This window comes from Coptis chinensis, chromosome 5, assembly GCF_015680905.1.
Source record: "Coptis chinensis isolate HL-2020 chromosome 5, ASM1568090v1, whole genome shotgun sequence".
Lineage (NCBI taxonomy): Eukaryota > Viridiplantae > Streptophyta > Magnoliopsida > Ranunculales > Ranunculaceae > Coptis > Coptis chinensis.
In genome coordinates, this window is record NC_141460.1 from 36,721,048 (window position 1) to 36,732,854 (window position 11,807).

At 37.9% G+C, this 11,807-nt stretch overlaps 2 protein-coding genes across 2 annotated transcripts; both read left to right on the plus strand.

Annotated features, from left to right (window-relative positions):
* Positions 1-606: 606 nt before the first annotated feature.
* On the plus strand, positions 607-11,807 carry LOC147497420 (tetratricopeptide repeat (TPR)-containing protein). The gene is made up of 11 exons (XM_086559961.1): positions 607-753; positions 837-1,122; positions 1,211-1,303; positions 1,380-1,481; positions 1,568-1,735; positions 1,856-1,944; positions 2,043-2,164; positions 2,333-2,514; positions 9,195-9,479; positions 9,569-9,716; positions 9,851-11,807. Exons 1-11 carry the CDS (start codon positions 638-640, stop codon positions 10,222-10,224), a joined length of 1,965 nt encoding a protein of 654 aa, XP_086416087.1. The 5' UTR covers positions 607-637; the 3' UTR covers positions 10,225-11,807.
* Positions 10,908-11,807, plus strand: PSBY (photosystem II BY). The gene has a single exon (XM_086559962.1). The coding sequence runs from the start codon at positions 11,028-11,030 to the stop codon at positions 11,616-11,618; it is 591 nt and encodes a 196-aa protein (XP_086416088.1). The 5' UTR covers positions 10,908-11,027; the 3' UTR covers positions 11,619-11,807.

Below are 11,807 nucleotides of genomic sequence, written 5' to 3' on the forward strand. Positions count from 1 at the left end.
TAGAAGTTCTTCGCGACCGATCGTCTGAAAGAAATTTCACTTGTTGTGATTCGAGTCTTGGTTCAAGAGGTAGGAGCTTCGGAAGTTTGATGCTTCTGTGCGGATTTGTTGGGCTTCAGATGAGGTTAATTGGAAAGCTTATGTACATTCCCTCTTCTGTGTTTAAATGTTGGCTTTATCATTATTTGTACATTAGTTGTTCCAATCTGCAAAAACACGAAAATGCGATTATTTCATGATTATTAAACACAAAATTAACCGAAATATTATGTCTCTATGAGGTAATACAGTTTTGGATGCTTATCAGGGAGCAATAGTGAGCTCGTGGTGAGAGTTTGCAGTACCATGGGGGGCACAAATTAAGAGCATCATCAACACAATGTTCAAAACCATTAGAGTATCTCCTCTATTTTTTGTTCAAGAGTTAAACTATTTTTTATCTTTCATTTGGCTAGGACCCCAAATGCAATGTTAAAACAATCTGTATAAGACAACAATTGCTGGAGTCCGAACTGATTTCCTCCCAAAAAAAGATGATTTGGAATGGGTTTTGGGCGCGCCCAGAAGTTGTTGGGCTTCTTTTGAACAGAAAGGCCGTGTTAGCCCAAGAAAAAGCAAAGAAACATGAGCAGTAGTTATGAGTGACGTGGAAATGGGCCGCAACACAAAACTGGCAGTTATTGCTGACCTCAATATCGAGCCTCCTCAATGCGATGACGATTTCTTTCTCCCTCCTCCTATTTCTCCTTCCAGGTCTGAAATTGTCTCTCTCTCCTTAAAACCCTTCTAGTCTAGTAATTACATTTATTTATCTATTTACCATTTGTTTTTACTAGTGTAAGTGTCGTTGGTGGAGAGAAAATAATGTTACCCCAAGGTGACGTCATGACGGAAGGAAATATTAAACTAGTAAACAGGTCGCATAATAATAATAATAATAATAAGAGTCGTACTGGTGGTGGTTCAAGAGTTATCAAGGGAGAATATCAGTCATTTGAAAGTGTTGGTGGTGGGCATGATATAGTAGACGCTGCTGCTACTACTGATCAACAACAACAACATTTTTCTGGACCATCATCATCATCATCATCTCGTGAAGACAAAGTCAGCAGTCTTAAAATTGTGAGTGACTTTATTCATTCTCTCTCTTGTTTTTACTATTATTACATTATGAATATTACTTACTACTTGGTTTTGTTTACTGTTGTAGGGTTTAGTACATGTTGCAAAGAAGATGCCCAAGAATGCCCATGCTCATTTTATACTTGGACTAATGTATCAGCGTTTGTGTCAACCACAAAAGGTAGAAATTCGTTTCATCAAACTATTTTGTGCCGATATTTTTATGTTTTTTTATTATATTTTTTGGAGATTTACAGGCAGTCTTGGTGTACGAGAAGGCAGAAGAGATATTACTTAGAGGTGAGGAAGACGTTGATAGGCCCGAGTTCCTCTCTTCAGTACAGATTCATCATGCACAGGTATGTTTTGTGTTATATGCTTGTACTCATCAGTATGTTATCTTTCTTTTATTATAGCCTTAGTATCTGCTTCTTTACCTGTGTAGTGCATTCTGCTAGGCAATACAGGGGACGGTAGTTCCAATAAAGAACTTGAGCACGAGGAACTTGGCGAAATTCTTTCTAAGTTGAAGGAGTCCATGCAAGTAGATATTAGACAAGCAAATATTTGGAATACGCTCGGCTTGATCCTCCTTAGAAGTGGCCGTGTTGAGGTATTAATACCTTTCTGTTTGTCTCTTTCAACTCTATCTATAATTTTTCTTTTGTTTTACTAAACAAAATAGCCATTGTTTTAAGATCAAAGCTTATGACGTTTATGCGGTTCTGTCTAGAGTGCTATTTCAGTTTTATCATCACTGCTGCCTTTTTCTTCTGACTTCTTGGATGCACTTGCAAATCTTGGAATTGCATACCTTCGAAGGTGAGAGTAATAAACTGTTGAGGTTCATTTCTAATACTTAAAGCTGAAAGAAAACATTCATGTACGCAATTCTGACTTTTTATTTTGTTTGATTTTAGTGGTAATTTAGAGCTATCTACAAAATGTTTCCAAGATTTAATCCTGAAGGATCAAAACCATCCAGCTGCTCGAGTCAATTATTCAGTTCTTCTCCTGCGTAAATATGGTTCAGTTATTGCAGGTATGAGGTTTGCATTCTCGATAAATTTTGTTTATTAGTGTGACTTTTAATCAATGGGAAACCGTTGGTAGTGGTAAAGTGTTTTTTCATGGAAAATTTGACTTTTTTGTCCATGGGAAATTGTTGGCACTAAGGTGCTCGATTAATTTCTTGCTGCAAAATTTTCAGGTGCTGGTGCGGATTCCGGTGAGGAAGCTTTTTCACAGCAACTAGTTGCTGCAAATGTAGCAAAGGAGTGTTTGTTTGCAGCAGCTAAAGCTGATCCAAAATCTGCACATATATGGGTAAATCTTGCTAATGCATATTCGGTGGTTGGTGATCACACAAGTGCTGGCAAGTGCTTGGAGAAGGTGTGTATTCTTCCTTTGTTACACTCAATTTTTTGGTTGCTTCTACTGTCCCAGAATTTCATAGGGTTGTTCATGCCTATTTGTTTAGTTTAATAGTTAATGAAATGAAGGTCTTCTGATGTAGACCTCAATCTATTAAATCATCGATCGTGGGTTCGAATCCTTCCAACACAACTTGCACATCAGCCGTTGGCTCAGTGGTTATGCACCACTCCCTATATGGGGGTTGTTGCAAGCAATGGTCCAAAAAGTGCTAGGCAGATAGAGGGCACCTAGGCAGATTTTTTTTGTTTCTTTTGTATATATATCATATTACTGTTTTAATAAAGTACTACCTGACAGGGTAAACTCAAACTTTACTTCTTTAAAATGCATAAAAGTTGATTGCGAATGAGGCAATTGATAGAGAGGATAATCTGGGTTTTCTGCAAAATAGATTTGGGAAAAGCTTGAGACCATGTTGAATTGGGATTTCTTGGATTATTTCTTGATGTGCCTGGGTTTTGGGGTTAAATGGTGAGGTTGGGACATTGCGTTAGGACTTAGGAGGCGCATTTCGTCCGCTTCTTTTTCTATACCAGTGGGTGGTTTCTTTAGGATTTCTAGGGGCACTAGGCAAGGTGATCCGTTGTACCCACTTCTCTTACTTTTGTTGTCGAGGTGTTTGGTAAAATGATTGGTAGAGCCACCCGCATTTCGAGGGTTTTAAAGTGGGAAAGGATAATATATCTCATAACTTGGATGATACGGGTGTATTTCTGGGGAATGATAAGTGCACGGCTAAGAACCCTTAGGGGTATCCTGTGCTGCTTCCAGAGCGTCTCTGGTTTGAAGGTTTATATGGCTAAGAGCACTAATTTTGGAGTTGGTGAGGGGGTGGAGATTGATAGTGTGTCCTCTGCCATAGATAGTGGGGCGGGGATTCTTCCTTTTAGATACTTAGGTCTTCCTTTGGGGGCGGATTAAACTCTAAAGCTATTTGGGACCTGTTTTTAGCAAGAAGATTGCTGGTTGAAAGGACAATTCCTTTCCAAAAGCAACCGAGTTTTATTAATCAAGAGCATCCTGTTTACTACATGTCTCTTTTTTACATGTTGTTGAGTGTAGCGCATATGTTGGAAGTAATTATTAGGAATTTTCTTTGGGATGGCACTGAGGAACGACAAGTTTCATTTGGTGGGATGGAATAGGCTTTGTTTGTTGAAGCATGCAGGTGGTTTGGGATGTCAAGAGTTTACATGAGTTCAATCTTGCTTTGTTAGGTGGTTATGGCCGTTCGGTGATGAGATTCTTTGGGGGAGGGTAATTACCTCAAGGTTTGGTGAGGATCAAATGGGGTGGATTAGTGATTTGAAGTCCGTTCCTTTTGGTTGTGGGGTTTGGAAAGGCATTTACAACTAAGATGCACGGATACAGCACTTTTGTCATAATACTGGGTTGACACCGGTACGATACCGATGCGGGTACGGAATACGGCACCGATACAGCTAAGTTAACTGAAATCTTAAAAACAAAAGGCGGACGAAGGAAAGAAGTAAGGAAGAAGATTAGAAGATGTTGTTCTCAAGAAGAAGAGATCTTGATCTGTTGCTTGTACTTACCTTTTCTGTTTCTTTCAATGGTGGAGAGATCTAGATCTGAGCTGATAATGGTGAAGAGAGACTATTGACTATTTTATGTGGTCTACCAAAAGACAGCTTGTACATACGTGCTGCACACATCAATCTTCTTAATAAACACATGACCACATAATGGTATTTGAGCCACTTGTTTTAGTCAACCCATTGAAGCCCATTACAAAGAACTAAAGCATGTACAACAAAACTGGCCCATTACAATAACGATTTTCAGGCCTCTTTCGAATGTCTTTCTATAAAAACCGATGGTCCATTATTAAAACAGAACATATAATTGCTTTTTTTTTTTATTGTAAAATAATACTAATAACATAAAATAGCCGTTCCCACTGCTGTACCCATATCCTAAAATTTTAAAAATCCCGTATCGTACTCTGTACTGGTATCCCCATATCCGTGCATCATAGATTTACAACATTATGGAGTTTTCCAAAAAAACTTCAAATTCGTTTTAGGTAATGGTGGGACTTGAGAGAATCCGTTTTGGGAGGATAGGTGGTTGGGTGAGAGACCTTTATTCCGTGTTTTCCCTCGATTATATATGCCTTATCTGATCTTACGAATCACCTAGTTAACTTGTTCACGTGAGAGGACAATGGAAATTGTGCTTAGGACTTGGGAATTCAGGTTGCCCTCTCAGACATCGACAGTGAGTGTGGCCGCCCTCAAGGAACTATTGGATGCTATCTCTCTCTTGTGAGATCAGACAAAAGAACTCCAAATTCGTTTTGGGTAATGGTGGATGAATCCATTTTGGGAGGATGGGTGGTTAGCTGAGAGACCTTTATTCCGTGTTTTCGCTTGATTATATATGAATCACCCAGTTAACTTGTTCACATGAGAGGACAATGGAAATTGTGCTTAGGACTTGGGAATTCAGGTTGCCCTCTCAGACAGTGAGTGTGGCCGCCCTCAAGGAACTACTGGATGCTATCTCTCTCTTGTGAGACGGCTTTGGTCTTGGGACGAGTAGGTGGGGGGTGGGGTTTCTATAGAGTCTTTCTACATTTGGATTCATTATGTAATTCGCCCTCTTAGATCTAGACCGAGACCTATTCCTAATTTCCATAGCGCAATCATCTGAGCCTCCATAGTACCTTCAGACGTATTCTTTGTGTGGTGTGCCTTTTTAAACCGTATTCTCACGTGGGATAACCTTTGGAAGAAATGTATAACAGAAAATTTTATTAATTTTTGTCAGCTTTGTTTGAATGAGGGCGAGTCTGTGAATCATACCCTTTTATGGTGTACATTATCTTGGGGCATTTGGAGTACCTTTATTTGAATGTCATGAAAGTGCTACTTGCCTTGTTGGGATTTGGGAATTCACGCAGGAAAGGGAAGTTGTATGACGAGATGAGGGATATAGTGATATACCTTTCAACGATATAGTTTATGTTTAGATTGGATTCCTTGATGTATTGATCAGGGACCTTTGCTTTGTAGTTTTTCTTTATTTATATTTTTCGTAGGATACCTCAGCCTATTTTCTTTTGATTGGTTTCATAAATATATTTGCCGATCAAAAAACAAAATGCATAAGAATTTTCCCAACAACTTTTTATAATTCATAGATCTTATAAATTTTTGAAGTTATCGACTAGTCAACTTGGTCTCTAACTTATCTTTTTGATATCCCTACAAGAGTCTTTAGTTGGACTCAAACTTCTACTCATCAAAAAAAGTTGTCAACTTGTGTTGTTGTTTCAAAAATAGATTCTAGTTCGAACTCACTAGCGTCGCAAGGGTGTTTTCACTAGTGAAATTAGTCAATTCCTTGGAGTTTGGAATGAGAGCCTTCATGCATTCTTTTTCTAGCGCTGGTTATGGATCCATGCTCAATTATCCTTTGGGGCAGGTAAATTTATTGTTTGTTTGGATAGGAAGTTAAAGTAAAAAGTAACTGTAGAGAAAAGTGGCTTCATTTTTATTACTTTTTAAAAAGTGTTGTTTGGGTAAAATGTGAAAAAATGAAAAAGTTTGTTTGGCAATTAATTTATTTTCAAAAGTTGAAAAGAAGCATGTGCATGTGCATGTCATGTCATGTCATGTGCACACATTATAATCAAAGCACAATAAAAAATTTATTTGAAAATTTTCAAAACTAAAGCCCCCCAGTACCTATACACATAAATACTAATGCCAAGTAAACTATAAAATAGGTAGACGGTAATGGGTCGACAACTCGACATTTGCTTGTATATAATATATTGTCTCTCTGATTCCCCATTTTTTGTTGCATTTGTGTTACTTCTATATTTGTATGTCACTTCATTATCACCTTCATTTGGAATAACCGTGTCATCTCCCACACGAAAACAACCTACATACCTACACATCATATATTATGAGTAAATATCCATATAGTGAATAGTTTATTAAGCTACTTAATGAGCATGCTATTGACAATTAAGCTATCAATGGAATTTATTGCCTTGAAAAAATTAGAAGGAGATGTTATTGACCTTTTTGATAAAATTTGTGAGATAGCTTTTAGAACTTTAAACATGGATAGGGTGGTTCAAAGATTCTAGGGTAACGACTAGGTGAGTTTACAAATAGTGTTAGGTGGTCCTGAAAAATTCTCTTTTAGCAGGTGCCAACTAGCAAAGCTGGTAAAACCTTCGGGTGATAATCACCCAAAGGCCTAGGGATCCAACCTTGCCAGCATCAATGAGTTATTGATCACAGGTTTGCCAAATAAAAAAACACTCTTTTTATCTTAACTATCAAGTCCAAATTCAACCCAAAAGAAAGAAAGAGTGAAAAGTGAGAAACTAGTTTTTTGGACTTGGTGAAAAGTGTGATTTTTTACTTTTGAAAAGTGACTTTCTATGATACTATCCAACCACACTTTTTCACCTTTTTACTTTCAAAAGTAAGAAAAATACACTTTTACTTCTTATTCAAGTGCTCGTTTGGATTGAAAGTAATACTAAAAAAGGTGTTTGGATGGTACACCATAGAAAGTCACTTTTTGAAATTAAATTCACATTTTTGAGTAAGTTCCAAAAGACTAGCCTTTCACTTTCTTTCTTTTTGCGTTGAATTTGGAGATAGCATAAAGGCTGCGTTTGGTTCACTGAAATCTGATTCTAAAAGAAAACAGATTCTTGGATTTGGTTTTCCATGTAATGATTTTCCAAGAATTTGGATTTTGTGTGTTTGGTTGGAAAGGGGAAAGTTTGTTATAGTTGAGTGTAGTTTGGGAGACTGGATCAAGGCTTGTGAAACTTGCGCGTAGTAGGGAATCAAAACCTTTTGAAACCTGCTGAACTCTAAAATCTCTCCCTTTTAGAAAACAACTTCCTCTCTGTTAAAATAGAGGTTGTTTTCCTCCTTTTGAACACATTTGAAGAATCTGTTTTCTAGTTTTTCATTTTCCATTGCGAACCAAACATTCAAAAGTTTTCAATTTCCTTGAAAACACTTTCTTTTTCTCAATTTTCCTTGAACCAAACACAGCCAAAGAGATTTTTTTAAAACTATCAATTACTATTTGTATGTGAATTACCTAGTCATAAGTCTAGAATCTTTGAACCACCTTATCACTATTTAAAGTTAGCCAATCATTGGTCTATAAAAATAAAAATAAAAATGGAAAGAGCTATCTCATAAACTATCACAGATTTTTAAGTGGTGTAGTAGAAGAGTTACCCTCATCTAGCTATGAACATAAATTGCATCTCTTTAATTTTTTATTTTTTTAAGTAGTAATTTCCTTTGAAAGCTTAATTGTCAATAGCCTGCCCGTTAAGTAGCCATTCACCATATAGATGTTTTTTTCTCATTAATGTGTATGCTGCTTATAGAGAACCAACTAAGTTGGGAATTAATTTGATGTGTAAGGGTAGCAAGTGAATTGTCTATTCATATGTATAGAGTTGGTCCTTTTTGGGTAAGGGATTTATAAAATGATCACTGGGTCGAAATGTTGGGATATGTAGATGGTGCTATAATTGTATATGCTAATATAATTGTCGATATGAGCATATATCATATGAGTTGTATGATGTTGTTTCTTTCCTGCACAAGTCATATGAATTGTATGATGCATTGTTTGTATCCTGCATAGATCATATGCATTGTATGATGCGTATGCCAGAGATGACATAGTTATTCTTGATGAAGGTGATAATGAAATGGGTCAGACATCTAAACTAAACTATGGATCTAACGAAAGAACAACAAGAAATGGGAAATCTTATAAATGATCTATGTGGGAAAATGTTTGTCTAGTACCCTCTAGCTATTTCATAGTTTACTTTGCATTAGTACTTATGTGGGTACTGAGGATTTTAGTTTTGGAGCGTTTTTTTAAATGTTATGATAATTTGATTATAATGTATGCACATGACATACACATGCTTCTTTTCACTTCCAAAAGTAAAATAATTGCAAAACAAACTTTTTCACTTCATATCAAAATACACCACTTTTAAAAAAGTAAAAAAAATGAAAAGTCAATTTTCTATACAGTTACTTTTTACTTTTACTTCCTATCCAAACGGCCACTAAGTCTTGGTCCGACTTACGTTCTAAATCCAAGTCCATCTTTAAGTTAGGTCATCTTCTCACAATTGAAAATCCGGAGTATTGTGTTAGTTTGTTTGAGAGGGAACTGCTGGCAGATCTAAGGCAGCGCCTGGGCGTCCAAGGCGGCAGGTAGGGAGCTCCACCGCCCTGACCCGCCTATCGCCTTTCAGTCTTTCACAGCAGGTATTTTTATCGGTGGCTCTTGTGCAATGTTGAGGTGAAGGGAATATTTAGGTGGCGACAGCATGTAATGTTTTTTTTATTATGTTAAGATATTAAATTTTATGGATCAGGTAAATATCTAATATATTAGTAAACTGTGTGGAAAATTTTCTGCAGGCATTGTTTTACACTCTTAGAGTTAAGTTCTTACAAGTAAAGATTTCCTACTTCATTTTCCATGTGACTTGGCTTAATTCAGAGCTAAGACCACTGGCCTTAAAAGGACAAAGTTAGGTTTATATTTAAGTTTGTTGGGCTCGTAATGATCTTTCTTAGTTTCAGTAGGCAGCAAAGCTGGAACCGAATTGCATGGCTACCCGATATGCTGTTGCGGTTCACCGAATCAAAGGTGCAGAAAGATCTCAAGATCCTACAGAACAACTTTCTTGGGCTGGAAATGAAATGGCTTCAATACTAAGAGAAGGAGATTCTGCAACAGTTGAACCTCATTTGGCTTGGGCAGGGTTAGCAATGGTTCATAGGGCAGAACATGAGATAACAGCAACTTTTGAAAGTGGGCAGAAGAATTTGACAGAGGTGGAAGAGAGGGCGCTTTACACGTTAAAGCAGGTATGCTTATGTCAGTCTCTAACAATGTCATAAGTTGCAACTCCTAAGCAGAATGAAGGTTTGTTCCTTAAATATTTTTTTTGAAACAGGCAATAGAGGAGAACCCGGATGATTATGTACAGTGGCACCAGCTTGGTCTTTACAGCCTTTGTACTCTGCAATTCAAGGCGTCACAAAAGTACCTCAAGGCTGCAATTGCCCGCTGCAAGGAATGCAGCTATGTGTGGTCTAATCTTGGTACGTGGATCTCCATTTTGTTTTGTTATATTGGAATTATTTGCCTTGACGTGAATTTATACAGCTTTGGTATTCCACATATTCATTCATTACTGTGTAATAAAGTGATCTTGCTCCAAAATTTGCATATTTAGGTATCTCATTGCAACTCTCTGAGGATTCTTCACAAGCTGAGGAAGTATACAAGCGGGCACTGTCATGTGCGATACCTCAGCAGGCACACACAATGCTTTCTAACCTTGGAAATCTATATAGGCAACAGAAACAGTATCAGCGTGCAAAATCAATGCTTGCCAAGTCGCTTGAACAGCAGCCTGGATATGCTCCTGCATACAACAGTCTTGGTCTGGTATATGTTGGCGAGGGTTGTTGGGAGGATGCCAAGATATGTTTTGAAAAGGCCCTCAAATCAGACCCTTTGCTAGATGCTGCCAAGTCTAACATGATGAAAACAGTGGGTATGTCTAGAGTATATGCAGCCTTGCCAACATCTCTACTCCAAGACTGAACTGTAATTAGAAGATGATTGAGAGCATTAATACATGTAAAGTTGAGAAAAAGTTATCTGAGAAATACATGGAAAGTTGTGTTTTGAGGTATTGTTCCCCTTTTGGAAGGTTGTTCGAAGATGATGCAAACTTGATGAAGGATTTGCTGTCCAGCACAAAAACTAATTTGATCAATCTGCCTCCTGGCTCCTGCCGGGATATGATTAACCACCCTAACTCCGTTCAAAGCCTATTTTCACCCAATTAATCTTTTTGTTTTTTACCAGGTCAGTGGATGTTTCATTGAAAAATTACTCCTGCACATTTTGATCCCTGATTGATATTATTGACAATTTGTTGTGCCTGTCTTTCTCACTTGTTTTTTCATCCGAGGTGTCTTGCTTTTCGCTACTTTTCCTTACGTTACCACTATATTCTGATTGAATTTGCATTATTGGGACTCATACGATAGTATGTAGTCTGGTCTCTTGAATTGTTCGGCGGAGAATTCTTTGCCATCGTTCTTTACTGAGGGGAGGTTATAGTCACATTTGCGTTGGAATTGTTCACCAAGTGTGCTTGGTGGGTCGCCCATTGATCCTTTGCTACGAAAGTGATAAGAAAAGTATGTGGAGGCTGGAGTACATGGCCCCTATAACACCTTAAACGCATGTGGATAGGATTAGAATCTAGAACACACATTCCCATTGGATGTCCTTTCTTTCTTGGTTCTAATACGTGCATCCAACTTGAAGCTCTCTTATCTCCTTCCTTTTCTAACAAGCCTACCTGCGAAACAAACCTCTTAGCATTAGCAACAGTGATGGCATCAACAATAGCTACAACTGCAATGCTCAGTGCCAAGTGCGTGAGCAGTAGCACTTCTCCCAACAGGGTCCATTCTTCCAGGCCAACCATAAAACCAGTCTCAGTTCTCCCACTCCAAGCCCTCCAGAAAGTCAGTACCACCTCAAAATCATCAGAAAACTTCAACCTATCTTCTTTAACTGGAACTGCCCTTGCTGGGGCGGTCTTTTCCACATTGAGTTCTTGTCATCCAGCCTTTGCAGCACAACAAATTGCAGATATCGCTGAAGGCGATAACCGTGGACTTGCTCTCCTACTACCTCTAGTTCCAGCTATCCTTTGGGTTCTCTATAACATTCTACAACCAGCACTCAACCAAATAAACAAAATGAACAGCACAAAAGGCGTCATTGTAGGACTTGGTCTAGGTGGATTGGCTTATGTGTCTGCACCAACTGCCTCTGCAAGTGAAGTTGCTATGATTGCTGAAGCTTCATCTGATAACAGGGGGTTACTTGTATTATTTGTTGTTGCAGCTGCTATTGCTTGGGTTCTCTTCAACATTCTCCAACCCGCCTTGAATCAAATCGACAGGATGAAGTCCTAGTAACATTGTGTTGTTGGGAAGAGTGGATAAAAAATTGTTGCTACTCGCTTTTGTTTATTCCGGATGCTGATTACTAATAGATTGGCATCCATTGGGAGTGTTATGTTTGGGATTATGCATATCATAGATCAACTAGACTATAATTACTTTTTCCGCATTATCTTTTTTATGTTATAGTCATTTGGTGAA